This window comes from Sarcophilus harrisii, chromosome 5 (genome assembly GCF_902635505.1).
Source record: "Sarcophilus harrisii chromosome 5, mSarHar1.11, whole genome shotgun sequence".
Classification (NCBI taxonomy): Eukaryota; Metazoa; Chordata; class Mammalia; order Dasyuromorphia; family Dasyuridae; genus Sarcophilus; species Sarcophilus harrisii.
Window position 1 is genome coordinate 226157883 of NC_045430.1, and position 20813 is coordinate 226178695.

Genomic DNA, 20813 nt, shown 5'->3' on the forward strand with positions numbered 1-20813 from the left:
TATACTCAATATGGGTCAGATCTATTATTTTCTTTAATGGATTTTCATTGCATTACATGTAGCTTGAAAAAAATTTGATCATGAAACAAACATATCTGTTTCTATAAAAAGACTTGCTTTTATTAACAACTCTAGAAAAAGAACTGAACTTAGTATTTTAAACATTCACCCAAAGATCAATATATTCTGACATTTAAAATATGTACATACCTGCTTTTCTGCATGATCTGCAGGCCATCCTTGAACGTGTTTTATAAGATTTTCATTGAAGTGTGCTGCTAGGGTAGGTGTTAATGAACATGTAGGTCGGGTAGATGAATTCTGTGGTACAACTGTTGCATTAGATGCATTACTACTAGAAGTATGATTTGGACCAGGAGATGGACTTCTCTGACTACTGAAAGACAGAAAGAATTATTTGTTTCTAAAAAGTTGATAATCATTCTGAAATGGCTGTTAAGTGTTATAATGAAATATATTTTTAAACACTTCCATATTATAGATCCTTCCAAGAAAGTCAATTTATATATAACATGATTTAAGACAAAAAATATAGATTCAATGGAAATAGGATCATCCTACTTTAAAAAAAAAAAAAAAAAAAAGTCCCTTTAAAAATAGTGCCTTAGTCAAACCTCAATTTGGCTGAACCTCAGGTTCTTTCAGGAGAACACTGTCAGATGATATAAATCCAGACTTTTTATGGCAGTATAGCACAGCTGGCAATATCACTTTACAAGCAAAATTATATTTTCTTGCTACTGAAGTATCTTGCATCAAGTATGTCTGATTCTCCATGACCTCATTTTCAGTTTTCTTGACAGATATACTAGAATCATTTGCCATTTTCTTCTTCAGCTCATTTTACAGACAAGGAACTAAGGCAGCCACAGTTGAATGACTTATCCAAGGTCACACAGCTATTAAGTGTCAGAGGGCCACATTTGAATTCAGGAAGTTAAGCCCTTTAGGCCCAGCACACTCTATCTGATGTGTCACTAAGCTGCCCCCTAACTGAATCTACTTCTGGTATCATCTCCAATATAAAAAGAAAAACAATACATTATTATTTTTTTTTAAAGGACTTAAGAGCCACATTAGGTTAAAGGGACAATCTATGTTGACAAAAATTTACTGAAAACACCAAGTAATCCTGAGGTATTACTCAATTAGAATTTCTATTGTTTTATAAAAAATTCAAACTCAATTAAGTCTACTTTTCTAGAATGTTGTTTTAATTAATAATGTAAGGTTTCTATGAGTATAAATAATAGTTTAATGAGGGAGACGTTTCCAAATAGCATTGGTTATAAAGCAGTTATATCTGAATTACTAGACAAAAAGATGTAATTTAAAATAAAAAAGATATAAAACGAATAAATCCAACTATATTTATTTTGCACATTTCCTCCCAACTTGGAGGTACAAATATGAAAATTTTTCTTCTATGAATAATAGGTCCCCTAAAGAAACCTCTATGGACAATGTTTCAATCTAGCTGAACTCATTTCTCAATGATGAACATACTTTTGCCCCATCATATTGCAATCTCAGTAATTCTAAACTTCTGACTCCTCCCTTGTTCCTATCGCTCTCAAACCAATCTCCCAAACCCCTCATACTCTAGAGTGATCCAACTATTCACTGTGCTCTCAAGAATGCTTGCTCCATAGGTAATTGGATTTCATCCTAAATCTTTTCTTGTCCAAGTACTTCCTCTATCATTTTACACTTCCTGAGAATTGGCTCCCTCTGAATGACAGAGCCTCCTATGGAGCACAGGCAACACATTCAACTCACTCTTATCTTACCTTTATCTGCTGTGAAGAGGTAGTCCTGCTCTCACCCCCCCCCCCCCCCCCCCCCCCCCCCCCCCCCCCCCCCCCCAATCCCTCTATAGGCACAAGTTGCCATTCCATCCTTTCTTTCCAGGAGACTTTCTCCATATCATCACTCCTCTAATTTTCAATCACTTTCTGTTTAGTGGCTGCTTCCTTAAAAAACAAAATCTCATTTGATCCACCCACCCTCCATGGCTCTTATTTTCTATCTGTTCTCCCTTTTGTGGCTAAATTCCTTGAAAAGGTTTCTACATTCCTTGATTCTATCTTCTAAGTTTTTGTAAACACTACTCTCTCCTGGCTTTTCTCCTCCCATGTGAGTGTTCAGGCTTTTGGCTCCTCTGCTGGATCTTCATCCAAGTCTTAGCTGCTAACTGTTCTTTCCAGAGCCCTCTTCTGTTCTACATTTATACTCTTTTCGTTTGGTCTTTTGTCCACTCCCAGTTTCAATTATCATTTCTATATAGATGAATTCCAGATCTGTGTGTCCAAACTTAACATCTTCTAACTTCCAGGTTCACATCTCCAAATGCCCATTAGACATCTTAAACCATGTCCCATAGTTATCTTAAACAAAACATTTTCAAAACTGAATTCATCATCTTTCTCCAAAAGCCTTCCTCTCTCTCTTCCTAACTTTCCTATCAATATTTAAAGTTACCACCATTCTCCCCAGTCAGAGATGTCAACCCCAACTCCTTCTTCCCTCTCTCTCACTAACTATCCCCAACCCAACCACCTGCCGAATCTGGCAGTTTCTGCCTTTGTCACATCTCTCCTATCTACCCTCTGCCCTCCTCCTTTGACCCTGTAACTCCTCTGGGGCAGGTCTCACCATTTCATGCTCAGACTACACCTTGCAACAGCCTTCTAGCTGATCTCCCTGTTCTAAGTCTCTCCCCACTCCAATACATCCTCCACTGAACTGCAAATTGATCATAAAATCCAGATCTGACAATGTAAATCTCCCAAATATTCAATGGATTTCTATATTATTTGCTGACAATTTGCTAACAATACAAAGGCCTGTGTATCTTTCAAAGCCTTTCATAAGCTGGCGCCTTCTCATCTTTCAGGTCTTATACCTACTTCCCCCTTTTCATGTACTCAGTGAGTCAATAAAGCTAGTCTCCTAGTTTTTCCTTAAATATGACATTCTCCTTCCTGCTTCTTCTAAGCATTTTATCTGTTCCCCATGCATTGGTATATTCTCTCTTCACTACTAACTTAACTTCCTCAATTTCCTTCAAATTTCAACTAAGTCCCAAGTTGGGCAAGAAGTTTTCCTTGTCTTCCTTAATCTTAGTGTCTTCCTTCTGACCCCATCCCTAATATATTTAAATGTGTGTGTGTGCATGTATATTACTTACACACACACATACACACTCTCTCCCCCCCCTTCTCTCTCTCTGTCTCTCCCCTATTTCTAGCTTCTATCTTTCTCTCTCCATTTTTTTCCCCCATTTTTAAGGGCTAGGTGACTTGACAGTGTCAAACAACTAATAAGTGTAAGGATGGTTTTGAACTCAGCTCCTCCTGACTCAAGGGCTAGTGCTACTCACTGTGCTATCTAGCTGCCCCAATTTTAAAGATGATGTGCAGAAAGGTACAGATATCATCACTAAAATAAGTATGTAGCATTTCAACAAATATATTATGAAAAGTACCATTTAGAATACAAATTCTAAGGGGAAGTACTTGACCAAAATATCATACTACTACTACTAGCAAGCAGCAAAGCAAGGACTGAATCCTTCAATTTAGTGTGTTTATTTCCATATGACAGCCTAGCTGTAGTATGGATTTTCAACTTAAGTTTGATTCTCAAGATCTCATGATAAAGACACCCAAGAATGACATTCCATAAAATTTGTACTTATCAGTGATTACAAACCTCTTAATTCAATAACATGCATTTCTAGTTGGAAGAAGAAGAAGAAAAGAAAAAGAAATTGAAAACTATGTTTTTCCAAGCAAGATTCAGTGTATAGTTAGGTAGACTTGTGGATACTGAAAATAAGATCGTTTTACATGAGAAAAAACAAAAGGTACAGATTCAAAATAAGCATACCTTGATCGCTGAAGACTCCTAGGAGAGGCCGGTTCATGACCTTGCTGCTTGTCAGCAGTTACTGGCTGCTGAGAGGCAGACTGTGAGACTGGTCCTTGCTTAACACCTGGAGTACTAACCTGAAGTTCAAAAACAAGGTTAGAGCTAGAGTATTACACTTTCTAGGCCACAAAAACATAAACTAAGAAGAGAAAATTTAAGAAATTGATGATAATAATGGGTGATGACAACATCTATCCAGTGCTTACTGTGTGCCGGGCATTGTGCTAAGCACTTTATAATTATCTTATTTAAATCTCTCAACAATGCTGTGAGGTAAGTGCAGCCTTTATCTCCATTTTAAAGATGAAGAAATTAACGAGGGTTAAGTGACTTGTCCAACTAAGAAGTATCAGAGGTCACATCTGAACTCGGGTCTTCCTGATCCTAAGTCTAGCACTACCTGGCTGCTAATGAGCAAATCTTTCTTCCATTTCTAACTTTATAACTGATTTAATGATAGGAAGGAATATGGCTTGCAATAGGAAAAGTTTTTTTAAATCTAATTTTACCTCATTTAGTCTTTCTTATTAAATATTCCATGATCTAAAATCATGAAGTATACAATTACTATTAAGTTTATACAAGCCTTATGAGCACAGTTCACAACAATAAACAATGGCTTTTCTTCCATTTGTACTGCCTCCTATTTATATATTTTCAAACACTTTCTAGTGTTTGATTGAGTAACAAGAGGACTGGAATTCAATCCTGGCTCTACCATATATATCTATGTGATCTTGGACAATTAGGATCTTTCCATGCTTCATTTTATCTTTTAAAAGAAAAATATTGAATTAATGTTTTCTAAGATACCTATCAACTTTGAAATAGTATTATTATAGGGAATAAAGTGATCAATTTTCATGGATACCATAATTTTAATACAACATAATTTAATATAATAAACATTACAAAACATTAAGAAGCATATGGAATTCAACTATGATTAAAAACTATTATAGAGGCATATTTTTCAGCTTAGTCATCTAACTGTTAGTTCTCTTAAGATATTTTATTTTTAGAAATAATTTAAAGATAATCTAGTCCAGATGATTAATTTTGCAGCTAAGGATAATAAGGCTCAGAAAGGTTAATTAATTTGCCAGAAAAACAGAACAAAACAACAATAACAAAAAAGAACTTCTCGTCCAAAGTTATAACCCACGTGACCATCTATAATTGCTCCTAATCATAAATATCCTTTTATGTATTTTGTGTGTTTGAAGAGATGGGCTCAATTTTAGTTCTGCCACTTACGTGGTACAAAAACATTTAAGCTCTCTGGGACTCAAATTTTCACATTTATAAAATGACATTTTCTTAGCATTAAATCTCAGTTTCTATGAATTAATACTTTTAAATCTGAAATATGGGTATAACTCTCTCTTTTAAGGCAAGGCTCAGGAAAACAAAATTGTGCTTTTTCAGATAAAAATTGCATAAGAGAACTTAAATTATCAATAGATAAAATAGCTGCTGAGCTTAAAGTGGGGGGATGGGAGAATGAAGAACATTACATAGAATGCCAAGATTTAAATCTGTATAATCTTATTATAAAGTTTTTTCCTTAGTAACCTGTGACATGAATTCAACTCAATATTTCCTGACTAACAGAAATGAGCTTTTTGACTTTAAGGACTCGAATGTGATCTTCTCTGGAAAATACTTTTCAACACTAACAACTTTAACAGTATAGACCATTAGGTTTCAAGCTTATTACAGAGACAGATTCAGAATCTGTTATGACTATAGAATGACAAGATCAAAAAAGACAATAAATCTAAAACAAAGTTAGGGCTACAAACAATTAGAAGAAAACAAGTTTTTTAAAACAAAATATCTTTTAAAAATTAAATAGCACTCCAACATATTATTAATAAATGTCATAATGAAAATCATAACTTGAAAACTTGAGAGGAGTCCTATTTTTGAGCTATAATTACAAAAATAAATTTCAGGACTAGGGAGAGGCTAACCTAATAATTTACAAAGTTATCAAAAGCAACAAAGTTTCAATAGTGACATGTCTTGGTTAATTAGTCAAGAATGAATGTGACTGGGACTACTTACAAAAGCAAAAGTTTCAATAGTGACATGTCTTGGTTAATTAGTCAAGAATAAATGTGACTGGGACTACTTACAAAAGCAAATTCTCTGAGGGAAAAAATAGCCACTTCAAAACACATACTTTCATAGAAAAATAAATGGATGTCAATAAAAACAACCTGGGTTTGTTTTAATCAAGATTCTGTCACTATCTACCTGTATGATCACAGAAAAATCATATCCTCTCTATAATTTAGTCTCTTCAACAACCAAATGAACCAGAAAGATCATGATTTAGAGCTGGGAGTTGAAAGTTCACTGGGTCAAACTCCTTTCATTTTACAGATAAGGATCCAGAAAGATCAAGTGATTTGCTCAGGATCACACAGTTAATTAATAAAAGGAAAATCTGAAATTTAATACAACTCCTCTAACTGCCAATTCAAAATCCTCTCTTGTGTTAGGCTGTCCTTTGAGCTCTGAACTTCACTGTCTATCCTTTACAGTCTTCCTCTTACTAAGCCATATACCCTCAAACAAAATTTTATGAGGCAAGCAGCTCTGAAGCCAATATGATGTGTTCTAGTAGAGCCAGAAAGTCCACTGCTTCCTGATTCCACAGTGATCATCCCAAAAGATTAGTAGAGCTCTAGGGATCTTCCAAGTATTTCTCATCTACCCATAATAACAACACCACTTTAAACTCTGTCATTTCCCTCAGGCTCAAAGGTATTATGCTACCCAAGTTTTATTTTATAGAGGCTATCTTCTTAAACCTAGAAAATAAAAATGCATAAATTAGGTTCCAAGAAACAGTTTAACTTTTTTCCAAGGCACCGATCAGAAAATAAATCACCACCAAACTTAAGCATATCTTTTAAACATCATACCTTTGGCTGGGACGATACAGGAGGTGTATTTATCAAAGGTTTAATAGGAACTGTGTTAGTCTGAGGCGTGCTTATCCTTGGGGATACATATGACCTTGGGGATGAGGCATCAGATGTTAAAGACATGGGAGACTGATTAGATGGCTGAGCTGCAATAAAAGAAAGTATTTACTATAAATACACACAAGCTGATGATATATCCATTCAGTATTTTAAAATTTCTATTTAGAATAACTGTGTCTCTAAAACAATTCAACTTTTCAATAAAGCAAGGAGGGGCTGGGTTTATTCACACACACACACACAAACACACACACACACATCTGTACATATTGTATATAAAGGGGAAAACAGAAATAAATTTTCAAATGGCTTTGAAAAGCCAAAAATGATGTTAGCTAATAAATATCTTTGAACAGGCTAGTTATCTAAATAGAACTCTAGAAAGTGATGTTACATGTCAGAAAGACTTCTTATTCATAATTTAAACTTCTTAAACATAACAACAAATTCTAGGACACAACAAGGAAAGTAATGTTAGTAAAGATAAGACCTTAAATACCTTGTGTAGAAAGCTGTGCAGCTTGAGAAATCAAAGAAGTTATATTGAAAGCAGATGGTCCAGCAGTAAGAATCTTATGGAGTATAGACTGCAGAGAAGCCTGTGTCACAGCTGCTGTAAGAACTGAGAACATCAAACTCATTATTATTCCCAAAGCTAAGATAGAAAAAACAGGTATGCAAAAATAATTGATACAACTGATCTCACTGAAGTAACAGGTTTAAATAAATACAGAAGTCTTGGGTAATTTTTATTAGTATGGACAAGATAGAAAGTTGAGGGCTGGATAAAAGCAGTTAGTTGGATTCAGAACCACATGAAAACCTGGACCCCCAAAAAACAGCCACTAATGGTCCAACATCAAAGTGGAGTAGGTCTCTGATGGGAGTTCCCCACACATCTGTGCTTGGCCCCGAACAGTTTAACATTTTAACTAGATGTGGAAAACAAAAAAGATGTCATGCTTATCAAATTTACAGATATAAAAAGCTACAAAGGATAACTTGTAGCAGTATGGAAGATCCAAGATACAATAAGACAGACATGAAAATTCTAAACTGAATCTAGTAAAATGAAATAAATATAAAGTCTTAAACTTTGGTTTAAAAAAATTAACTTTGAAACATGAGATAGTAAACATACTTAAACAAAGTGATTTTAGTGGACTGAAAGTTTCGTAAGTCAAGAATGTGATGAGGCAGCCATAAAAGATAATGTGATTACTCCAAGATAGTATGCAGAATTTGCATTCTACCAGGGTGCCTAAAGAACCCTGATATGATTAGAACATATTTGGAGTATTGTATCAAAGTGTCTATCCTGAATCATTTTATGTTGTGCAAGCTAATTGTTTGCTTGGTTTTTTGTTGTTGTTGTTGTTGTTGTTCTTCTTCTTCTTCTTCTTGGTTTTTTGATCTTACCTTCATTTATTTTAGATATGTCCACATTAGAATTATTAAGTTGCAAGGTAGCTTGCAAAGCAGGAAGCAGCTGTCGAAGAAGATTTGGGTCCTGAAGTAATGGAGGTATTGGTGACTGTGGAACAGGTGAAACAGGAACTGTTGAAGCAGATGTTGGAGGTGCAGAAGTGGGATTTAGTCCAGAGGCAGATGATGTGGAAGGAGTTGTGCAAGAATGGGATACAGATTTATCTCCTGATGCAGATTCTGAATGCAGAGAGAGCAAGAGATGAAAAGAAAAATATCTTTAAACACAAAGTTATTACTCCATTAGCTTGAAATTTTTTCATGCATTGAATATGATGAGAGGACATTAAATACACTAAAGATTTTCAATAATTATTAACATCTAATTTGCAGAACCTAAACAAAACAAAAAAAAAAGTATAAGTCATCTTACTCATCATTTTCATATTTAAAAATGTGATGCATTTAAAGTTCATGGAATGATTTTTTTTTTTTAAACCTCCCAAATTCCTGGTCACCAACTGTATTAACAAAAAATTAGCAATTAAACAGCTATGGCTAAAATCCCTTGAATCCACTTAAGACAAAATTTCTCTTAAATTTTAGTCTGAAAACTAAAAGTTTTGATCTGAATTAAGTATCTGGGGAGAAGGAGAAGAGAAAGAGGAAGAAGGAATGTAAGGAGAGCAATGTATATATATGGTTTGTTACAATTCTTTAGTTCCTAATGAGGGGTGGAGAGGAAGGAGAGTATGTGTATTGATCAAAAAACAGAAACAAAAAAACCCAAAACCTCTGGAGGCAACCCAGTGATTAAAGCAACAGTTTTTAATATTTAAATGAATTCTTAAAATTTAAAGACTCATTGAATCAAATTTACTCCAACAGAAATTATTTCTGAATACTTATAAATACATCTGTGATGTGGACATTTCATCTAAAGATGATCACATATTATCCATGCCTGCCTCATCTGATAAAACTCTGGCTTAGCCCCATTCAAAAAAGTCTCCTTTCCTATGCTGCAGGATGCCTTCCAAGTATTCTCTTGCATTAGATGGACAAACATTATTTCTCAATAATAGACAACTTTTGTGGAAACCAATTTTGCTTTGAAATTTGTTGTTCAGTTTATTTCGGTCTCTTTTATGACCCCCACTTAGGCTTGCTTGGCAAAGATCCTGAATTGGTTTGACATTTCCTTCCCCAACTCATTTTAGAGATGAAAAAACTAATAACAAATAGGATTAAATGATTTGCTCAAGGTCCTACAACTAAATGTCTGGGCCAGATTTGAACTCAGAAATGTGAGTCTTCCTGACTCTCCAGGTCCAGCACTCTATTCACTACACTGCCTAGTTACCCTTGTTATTTGTTGAAGATGTCTCACATTTGTCATTTAAGTCTTCATTATTCTCTGAGTGATTCTTCAGGCAATATCTACACATTTGGTGAATCACAGGTATACAATCCCAACCAAAGAAATTTGGTATTGGACAAAAGGGGCCTTCAGTTCAAAAAAGAAATTAAGGTTCATTAAGGAAAATGCAATTTTGAGAAACTTAGGCTGTCTACCTACATGCATTCCATAATTCAGATAATAAGCATACACCTAGTTTTTACTTTGTGGACTGTTTGGCCAAACTAACTTTAACGTGGATCATACAGGGGACTCCACAATGTTCTAGGGCATTAATACAGCCAGCCCAATATCATTTGTCAATGGAAGCATTTCTACAGCAAATTTCAATTTGGATTCTTCCCTAGATCACCTCCATTACAATGGCAAACATTCTTTATATCTTTATGTCTACAACAGACTGAAAGGGTAACCTCTATTCTTGTATATTTCTTTTTTTATTTTTTTTTTATTATTATAACTTTTTATTGACAGAACCCATGCTTGGGTAATTTTTTTTACATTATCCCTTGCACTCACTTCTGTTCTGACTTTCCCCTCCCTTCCTTCCCCCCCCCCCCTTCCCCAGATGGCAAGCAGTCCTATATATGTTAAATATGTCACAGTATATCCTAGATACAACATATGTGTGCAGAACCTATTTTTATATATTTCAAGGAATATTTAATGATTTGGTTTGAAGGGGGAAAAAATCTATATATGGGACACATCATTAGAAAAGAGCCTTTTATTTAAGGTAGCATTTTGTTCTACCAATGTCCTGTCTGAATTAACAAAAGCACTGTGATTTCTCTTCTCTCCATATTCTAATCACTTTTGTAATGATACTGTAGACTATTAAATGCAAAACTGTCTATTTACTGATAATTGTTTATTCACTGATACTCTGAACAAAGATGACTTTAAGAAGCTTGTAAATCATCCTGTTTACATAGGAGAAAAATGAGACATGTAGGTCTATTTCATGATATTCTACCATGGACAGGAAGAGAGGGTATCTTAAAAATATCTGAAATGCTCTCCATTCCCCTCAACACCTTGAGAACCAATTATCCATCCTATTATATCTAGTATACATCTTTTCTATTCATATTTCATTCCCTTTAGTGTCATATTTTTCCTCCCTCCATAAGCATACCTCTGATCATAATTGAGACTTGTTGTAGCAGTTCCACTTTCTTTGATGATTAAATTTTATTATAAAATTTTCTCAATGCAATGAAACTATCAATATCCTCAACTAAAAAGAAAATATTTTTTTAAAGTTTTAGGCAAATAGAAAGCAGGGCCACAAGCTTGTCTCAGAGAGTCAAATGAAAAAGTGGGTAAAGTCAATGGTATGATTAGTGGCAATGAGAAATACTTCATGAGTTCATGGTCACCTCATCATCAATGCTTGTGAGTAAAAGCAAAAATGACTTGACTCAGAATGGGGAAAGGTGGAGATAAGAAAGAACCCAACTTTAGTGATTTAGTGAATCATACCTATACCTAAATAAATGTTTCCTTTACAACCTATAAAACAAGCAAATGCCTAGCCTATGAAGATAACTAGAATTCATAGAGTAACTTCTGTTATGGATACTAGAGATGAAGAGTAAATTTGACAAGATTCTTCAATCTAAGCCTGTTGAGTATGGAATGACTTCATTGTGAAGGTACACAAATCAAAGAATGGTGAAATAGGTGGGAAAATATACTGAAATTAATAAAAGATAAAGGCTGAAATAGCTGAAAATGTGTTGATGACTAAATATTTTCTTCAGCTGAAGAGGCAAAAAGTAACAGTCATAGCAAGGACTAAACCTGATAATAGAATATTATCTATTCTATTCCTGTTCATTCCTGGACAGGACATGAATGAACAGTTTAACAACATAGGAATGATTTCCACATTTGTACCTGTGTACACTTAAGACAGACTAAAAGTTAATTTTGCTAGGAAATCTACTAGAATGAAAAAGAGCAATTACAACAGCTTCAACCAATCCTGTCCACCAAACAAGGAGAAAATGCATTGTAGTGGATGTTATTCGGGATTTAGGGTCAGGAAAACCTGGATTCAAATGCTACATTGAATACACTATTTGTGTTCCTCTTGAGCAAGTTACTGAGCCTCAGCTTCCTCATCTGTAAAATGATGGCATTACTATATATGAACTTTATTACTACAGATGTTTGTCCTGCTCTAAATCTACAACACTATGATTATCAGAATTTTGCAATTTTGCAAGGATTAATAGATGTAAAATAAGAAAAATAGGAAAGAAGTTAAAAGAATATAAATATCAGTTCAGTCATATGAAATACTTGATCATTTTGCCAGCAAGACAGACAAGGCAGGTAATGGCAATAACCTTATTTAGAGTATGAACAAAAACAATAGAAGTATTATTTTAAAAAAAAAAAAAGTTAAAGCAGTGGAGAAGAAAATGATTTTCTAAAAGCTTTGAGTGAGTTTCAACTAAGTCAGAAAATGTATAGAGAAATCCAAGTAGAATAAAGAATAGCTGTGAAATGAAAAAACCTGGAGTATGTGCGTGCATGAGTGTGTGTGTGTGTGTGTGTGTGTGTGTGTGTGTGTGTATCTGCCTCTTTCTATTGTGAACTGAAAACCAATTAACTTCCCCTTTATGAATTTAGATGCACTGCCATTTGGTACATATGAGTAGTAATACTATTAAGATTACGACAGGTCCTTTAAACATTATATAGTTTTCTTGTTTATCACTAATATACATTTTTATTGTTTTGATTCCATAAATGGAAATTCTGCCTTTTGAATTTACAAAATGCAAACTAAATATTGCTTTCTCCGCTCTCATTTTCATTCTCTATACATCTTTGCTTTTTATGTGTGGCTCCTGTATACAACAAATTGCTGGTTTTTTGTTTTGTTAACCAGTCTGTCACTTACTTTTAATGAACTATTTAGGAGTTATTTTTTAGGACTCTGTTCTCTGCCATCTATGTAAAGACTATTTTCTAAATACTCTTTCTTTTCTTTTTTTTTTGGGGGGGGGGAGGGGGGCGCGCATTATTTTGGGTTTTTTTGGCAAGACAATTGGGCTATGCTTAGCTGTAAACCAAGGTAATTAAATAACAAAATTACTCACCAGAGAACTACTAGCCACTGCTTAAAATTCAAAGGACTTGGCGATGCCCTAGACCCTCCTATAGGAGCCTGTTCTATAATCCATAAACCCCGATACACCTCACCCCTTCTCACTTATCAGTCTATATACTGCCATCATCAGCTCACCCCAACAGGGTCCCAAAGTGAGCAAAATCATGAAACCATAAAAACGTTAGGTCAAGGTGTAGTATGTGGAGGGCGAAGCAATGAACTACATTTTCTATATTAGAACCCAACGAAATGTCTATTGAAACAAAGATATGAAGGAGGATTTAGTAGTATATTAAGAACAGAGATCTTAGGGTACGTACATACCACTCATCACTCTCCTCAATAAAGTAACTTCAAATACCTAATAGAATACATCAAAAAGAGGAGAAAAGTCATAATATGGTAAGTGTACTGGAAAGTGCAATTGGACAACCAAAATGTAGCTTAAATAAAGCATTTAGCTTACACCTAAAAGATTTCAGCTAACTCTGACCATTTTGAGCTAGACCTAGTCCTAGACTTGCCCAAGGTCACACAGCTAGTCAACTGTTAAAGTGTCTTGAGGTAGGATTTAAACTCAAGTCCTCCTGACTTCAGGGACAGTACTCTTTTGCACCATCTAGCTGCCCTAAATACTCAATAATTTTTCCTCTGTAATTAGTGTTTAAAGTGTTTTGATTCTAATCTTCCTATACATTTTTTACCCTCTACTCCTGAACTCATTCACCTACTCTTCCCCAAGTGGATTTTACTTTACTATTTTTTGTGTTTTTAATCTATTTTGTTCCCTTTCTCTTCTTATTTCCCCACTCAGTTTGTTGTTTGAGTCTCATTTTACAAGTAAATTCAATTTAACTGCAACCTATAAAAGAAGTTTATCCTTGCTTTGCCCTCATTTTGTTTTCTGATTTAGGGCTAGATCATTATTCCTTTGTTCTGTTTATATTCTCTGTGAACTTTGCTAGAGTTAATTCTGAAGAAAGTGGTTTCAATTTAATTTTCTATTCATTTATAAGCTATTTCTTTTGCACATCTTACCTTAACCTTTCTTTTCTCTCTGAGAAGAAAAAGGGGACCATGACTATGGAAAAGTACATTACTTTCATATATTTATTTGATATACAATAGTTAGTTTCCCTGAAATAATCCTCTATTATTTATAAGGGATAGATAGCTCTTTGGGTAGAGGAGGGGCATATTGGGATTCATCAGAGACAAGAGAAGAAAAGCCAATTAAAAGAAATAGAAAAGAACTGTTAAGCATGTAATGATCTTTCTTTCCTCTCTCCCCCAATCACTCAAGATAAGAGTAACAATTACATATGGATGAAATTCATTATAAAACGTGCCATATGGAAAATTAAGAATGGCATTCAAAAAGCAAAATATGGAAGAATTGCTTCAAATATAAACAGAAGGCACAGGTGCTAGAGACATGTTTTTTTTTTAAAAAAGTATTCCTGGCACCAATTTTTAAAATATTAGAGAAACAGGAAAATTTCCAGAAAATGAAAAAATTCATAGATCATTATCCTAAAAAGATAATGAGAAGGAATCAGTAATTACTTATTTGTAGTCCTATTTTCAATAAGTTGATGAATAACTGAAGATGTTTTATGAATACATTATACATGTTAACAGCACAGAGTGAGCATTTAACAAATGATCCCCCCCCCCATTTCTTTCCTTCCTTTTTTGAATATAGAGAAAAAGCATAAGTAGGCTTTCACATATATCTTTCTATAGCAGGCCCTTGTCTTTTCTTAAAGTTATCAGAACTGTGCCCATCAATTGGAGAATTGTTGGGTAAAATGTGGTATATGAATGTTATGGAATATTATTGTTCTGTAAGAAATGACCAGCAGGATAAATACAGAGAGGCTTGGAGAGAATTCCATGAACTGATGCTGAGTGAAATAAGCAGAACCAAGAGATCATTATATACGTCAACAACGACACTGTATGAAGATGTAATCTGATGGAAGTGGATTTCTTTGACAAAGAGACCTAATTCAGTTTCAATTGATCAATGATGGACAGAAGCAGCTACACCCAACAAAAAAACACTGGGAAATGAATGTAAACTGTTTGCATTTTTGCTTTTCTTCCCAGGTTATTTCTACCTTCTGAATCCAATTCTCCCTGTGCAACAAGAAAACGGTTTGAATCTGCATACATACATTGTATCTAGGATATACTAGGACATATTCAACATATATAGGACTGCTTGCCATCTTGGGGAGGGGGTGGAGGGTGGGAGGGAAAAATCGGAACAGAAGTGAGTGCAAGGGATAAAGTTGTAAAAAAATTATCCTGGCATGGGTTCTGTCATTAAAAAGTTACTATAAATTTTAAAAAAATTTATATATATATAGTTATCAGAACTGTGAAAAGAATGGAATATCCTATTTAAAAGCATTTAACTCAAATAAAGAAAAAAAATTCTAAGTCTGACACAGCATTTCCCATGCATGTATTTACTGACATATGTAACAGTAAACTTTACTGACAAAGTACAGAGGTTAATTTTGATGAACAATCTTGTAATTATGAATGCCAAAGCATAAAACTAAAAAATATGTTACATATTTGTCATGGTTAGGTAGACTATCCAAGGCAGAATCCAAATGGAAAAGAGATTCTTTGAAAATAGTGTTCTTCAGATGCTATTGTGTGACAATAACTATGTTTGAACACAAAGTGGGCCTCCAAAAAAGAAATTCACTATTTCTCAAAAAAGATGAATCTATCAATTCATAGAGGAAAATAACAAGCCAATAAAGGAGACATATTGCCCAGGTTATAGGTTGTAAGTGGATGGACATGCCATTAAATATTCTGAATAGTCAAAGGACTAATTGTCAAATGTATTTAAATTATCCAAAGCTGCTCCCTAAAACAAAACCCTAACCTTTGCTTTATTTATTTGTTTACTGGAGAGGGAAGATAAAGGGGAGTAGAAGAGAGAGAAGGCACAAAGCACTTGAGGTTTAAGTGATTTGACTAGGGTCACACAGCTGGATAAGAGTGAAGTGTCTAAGGTCGGATTTGAACTCAGGTCTTCCTGACTTCAGAACTGCTGCTCCATGCACGATGCCATTCAGCTGACACTCCTCCACCCCAAACGCTATTTTTAATTAAAAAAAAAAAAAGCCACTTATTTTTCTGCTGCTGAGAATGACTAAAAATTAAAAGAGGTAGGGTGAAATTTTTTTTTTGTTTGGTTGGTTTTTTTAAAGATAATTTCAAGTCCAATATTCACTAATTCTGTGTGTTCACTGGGATATAGAGTAACTTACATATGCCTCAATTTTACATTTGGAAAACAGGAATAATTACTTTATTTACCTCACACAGCTGCTGGGTAGAAAGGGTTTTGTAAACCTTAAAATGATATATAAATGTCAACATGCCAATTGTGAGTATTCATTATCATTACTACCAAAATCTCTGGAAAAAAAAAAACAAAAAAAAAACTTTAGGGGCTGAAATAGCAACAGAAAAGCTACACATTTGAGTATAAGTAGGCTGCAGCCAATTACCAACAGTGACTTGTAAGAAACAAGTAACAAGATATTATCTAGGAAACAAAGAATAACAAAGAAGGGAGCTAGTGGTTAAGAGTGAGGAAGAAGTGATAAGACAGATGGAAGACTCCAATGGTTCCCACAAAACGTAAACATTTTAGTATTTAGAAGAATATTAATTGCCAAACAAATTCAGGAGATTATTAGAAGAGGCACAGTACAATAGAAAGAGGAAGATATTTGGAGAAAAAGGACTTGGGTTTGATTCTTGACATTGTTACTTATTTTCTATGTGAACCTGAGTAAACAAAAGTAAATAATGTTTTGGGAATTTTGGAATACTCTATAAATGTGATTTTGCAAAGACATTCTATGTAAAAATAAAGATTAAGATGCTTTTTTCCATAGATGGATATTTTCAGGATGGACATTTAGTTATACTAACATTACTACTACAATTAGGGCCTGATTAATGCAAATGATTAATTTTGTAATATGGTCAAATTATGTGAATTTACACTATAGGGAGTTACAATTATATATAACATAAGGGCAAATGATAAAAAAATTCTAAATCAAGTTTATTATAAATTAAGGATATGTACAAAAAATTCTTTTAAATGGTTGAATATTAAAGATAAATTTGTAGTAATGTAAAAATAACAATAATGTTGTTTAAGATTTTTTGCAGCATACATGGAACCTTTTCTTTGTATAAATCTTGACAAATCTGCAAAATGTAGTTGGATGACTGCATCATCTAAATCAAAAATACTTTAAATGTGATATAGTTATCTTTGTAACAGTTTTCAACAGCTGGACTACAATAACTTAAAAACCAGTCTTCAAAAACCATTTCAGTCATCTATGATTTCTTATTTGACCAAAGAACTTGTTAAATAACAAGTTTAAATTTCAAAATCATTTAGTTTTAATTTAAAAATTTCCTTAAGCATTTACTTCACAATAAAAGAATTAGATGAACATAATACAACAAGGTTTAATCTAGGTTAATCTTTTTTTTTCTTAGTAGTTCCATAAGAAATCTTTTTCCAGAATAAACATATTCCATTAACATTTAAAAATGTGTTGATTACTATATCTACTTTTGATTATTTTCAAAACATCAGGATATTTAGTGGAGTCATCTTAATTTGTAATGGTCACCTCTCCAGTAATTTTAACATTATGTAACTGAATTTATTTTTTTTTAACTACCAAAACCAATAAACATATTCAGTAAAAGTTTCTTCACTACTCAATTTCCATTTTGAGAAACACATATTTAGTGTAAATTTTTAAATTGAATATAAAGGTCCATGTTTTCTGCCTTTTAAAATATTTTCTTTTCCAAATTTAGATGTCTAGTAAGTATAAGCCAATCTTTTTTATATATGTCAAGGTACATTATGATGGAATATTTTGTGGCCCCAGGAAAATAATATCTAAAATTACAAGAGAAGAAAAAAAAATAAAATTGTTCAGAAATCCATAATATCATTTACATAAGCAGATACTCCATGCAGACCATAACCTTAGCAGAATATTCATAAGGAGTTACGGTTTAAAAAAAAAAAAATCCTCATCTGAAATGAGAAAAAATGATATCAGTGTAAGGATAACTGCAAACAAAGTGATAAATTAATGTTATTTGAAAAATAATGTTCTCAATTATCTAACAAAATAATAAAAGACAAAAAAAAAGTCCAAAACTATTTTAATTTTTATTTGATTAAAGTCAACTCCTGGATTGGTCTCGAAATCCTAAAGATTGTTTTCACAAATATAATTTACAAAATACTAAGAGTACTATATAATAGAGTCCTTACTGCCTCAGACATAAATTAAGTTGTGTTGCTCTCTCCAACAGCAGTAGGAGCAGTACCAACATGTTTTGCCTATATATATATATATATATATATATATATATACACACACATACATATACACACACATACATATACACACACACACACACACACACACACATACACAGCTCATCTTGGGCACACCAGCTGTCAGTAGGAATTGGAAAGCAAGGGAGACTGACTTTGAATGAATGTTTCCAGTGATAACCTGAATCCCTGCTCTGAGTGCCCTAGAGATGAAGGTATAGAGAGAAAGAAACACACACACACACACACACACACACACACACACACACACACCCCTGGAGAGATACAGAAGACAGAACTTGCATTCTCCCTGAAAAATTCAAATATTTTTTAATATTATAAATAACTACTAAGTACAAGAAGATTCCCAGAACCTATCATTCCCATTGAGTATATTTTGTTTTACAAAGTCCCAAGGCAGAAAATGAGAAGAAGGAAGGGAAACCCTATAAATTTACAACAGATCAAGGAATCTGTTGATGTGAAGAGAGTAAATCTCAAAACTCTTCCTCAGCAATAAATTTTTTTTTTTTACATATTTAAAATCTCAGTGTTCCAGACAACTAAGACTAAGTAACAGAATATTTACATTGGTAGAGGGAGTTTCTTCACTTATTTGGAGTTTACTACAGCAAAAAAACAAATATCTGGAAATATATGCATAAACAATTTAATACACAACTGCACTTGATGATATATATATAAAGGTAAAAAAAAAATAAACATAAGAGGAGAAAATGGCATGCAATTGATATAGGTCAATTCTCACCTATTCAAAAAAGTACTGAATAATGAAAAAAAGGCAATGGGTAATAAATGGATAACAGAAAGGAGACCAATTATAACAAAATCTAGACACTTAATACAAAGCAACTGCTACAACAAAGAAGCCAAGAGGCCAAAATTGCACCTTAGCACAATTAGCAAATATGTGAATTATTTGTCAAACTGAGGGAGATGGCAGTCAAAAGAAAATATAGTTCAGACTACATAACAGTAGAGAAAATAAACATGTAGACTCTTATGAAGGATGCATCATCCAAAAAGCTAAGGAAAGCAGTAGAAAGCATAACCAATTAAAAGAAAGCCTAAGATGCCCAAGTAACCAATGTATTTCCTAGAATATCTGAAAGTAAAAAAATCAAAGCCGAATAACAATTCTTTTCACCCTCTAAAACAGTAACATTGTAGTTTAGATGTGTTTACAGAGGAAGGTGAAATGTTACTACTAAAGAAAACAAAGATAAGGAAAAAGAAACACTTGAATTAGATAGCTCAAGTGCACATAGAGAAGATACAATTATTAAGGTGGGGAAAGGAAGATGCCAGGGTGTGGTTGAAAAACCTCAGTTCTCATACCATACCCCTCCAAAAATGTAGAGTCCATTAACTATGACCTTTTTTTCTTACCCATTTCCACATGTATAAAAAACACTGACACTCATATGAAGGCCATCCTCCATTAGCATACTAGCAAGGGGAAAAAGGCAGGTTTGCGCAAATTAATGTTCTTGGTTATAAAAAGCCTTTGATTCAGAAAACAAAAGATCCTTCAAAGACTCAAGGCATCTCCTATCCATACTCCAAACATACCTTGAAAAATATAAAAGCTGATAAACAATTTTCTGAGGATCCTTACTCATTTCTCTTCCTTCACAGAGCTGCTAGGCAACATTATTGACCACATTTCTTCTTTTCTCTGAGCTCTCTGGACAGTTCCTGGCTTGCCTTCTATCTGTCTAAACACTTCTTGATGGTTCATCATCCCCTAAATTCTCTGACTACCCCACGTGGTTCTGTGGTTCATATTCCTAATGCCCAAGAGACATACTAAATTCAATATATCCAAAACTGAACTTATTATCTTTTCTTCCAAAAGCATCTCTCTCACAAACTTCTTATTTCTTTCAAAGGCACCATTCCATCCACTCATATTCCCATGGTATATAACTTTGGCATTGTCTTCAATGCCTTATTTTTCCTCACCCCATATTTCCAATCAATTGACAAAACTTGTCATTTCTATCTCCACAGTGTCTCCCACATCAATCAGTTTTTTCTATTCATAAAGGTACTACCTTAGTATATGTTAAAGTCCAAAATCAACCAATGTGTATGTTCCTGTGTACGTGACATACATACCGAATAAATGTAAAGATAATGTAAAGTAATTAAATACATGGTATTTAGAGTATCGGCAGTGAAGGAGAACAGGAAACATGTTGAAGGAAAAAAAAGAATTCTTTTCTAAAGTAACAATGAGGAGTAAGTGCATTCTAAGCATGAAAGATGACCAGTGCAAAGACATGGAGAAGGGAGACAAGAGTGTTGTGATTGTGTAACAAAAAAAAAGGCTGGTTTGACTGGATCACAAAGAGTAGGTGGAGAGAATATCCAATGAAGATGAAAGGATTGGTTGAGGAAATTTTTTTTAAGACTTTACAATCTGAATGTAAGGGTTCATTT

The 20813-nt window shown here is 33.7% G+C and overlaps 1 protein-coding gene across 5 annotated transcripts in view; it reads right to left on the bottom strand.

Annotated features, from left to right (window-relative positions):
* The window catches only part of WAC (WW domain containing adaptor with coiled-coil), a 114901-nt gene that overhangs the window by 11522 nt on the left and 82566 nt on the right, over positions 1 to 20813 (bottom strand). For 4 of the 5 annotated variants that reach the window (XR_004229776.1, XR_004229774.1, XM_031939796.1 and 1 more), the window contains 5 exons: positions 8373 to 8618; positions 7453 to 7575; positions 6891 to 7039; positions 3913 to 4031; positions 211 to 397 (listed from right to left, as the gene is read on the bottom strand). Coding sequence is in view for 2 of the 5 variants with exons in the window: in XM_031939796.1 (XP_031795656.1) it covers positions 211 to 397; positions 3913 to 4031; positions 6891 to 7039; positions 7453 to 7575; positions 8373 to 8618 (824 nt within the window). In the remaining 3 variants the exon portion in view is untranslated. The remainder of the gene's footprint in view (positions 1 to 210; positions 398 to 3912; positions 4032 to 6890; positions 7040 to 7452; positions 7576 to 8372; positions 8619 to 20813) is intronic. The other variant, XR_004229775.1, reaches the window with a different exon arrangement.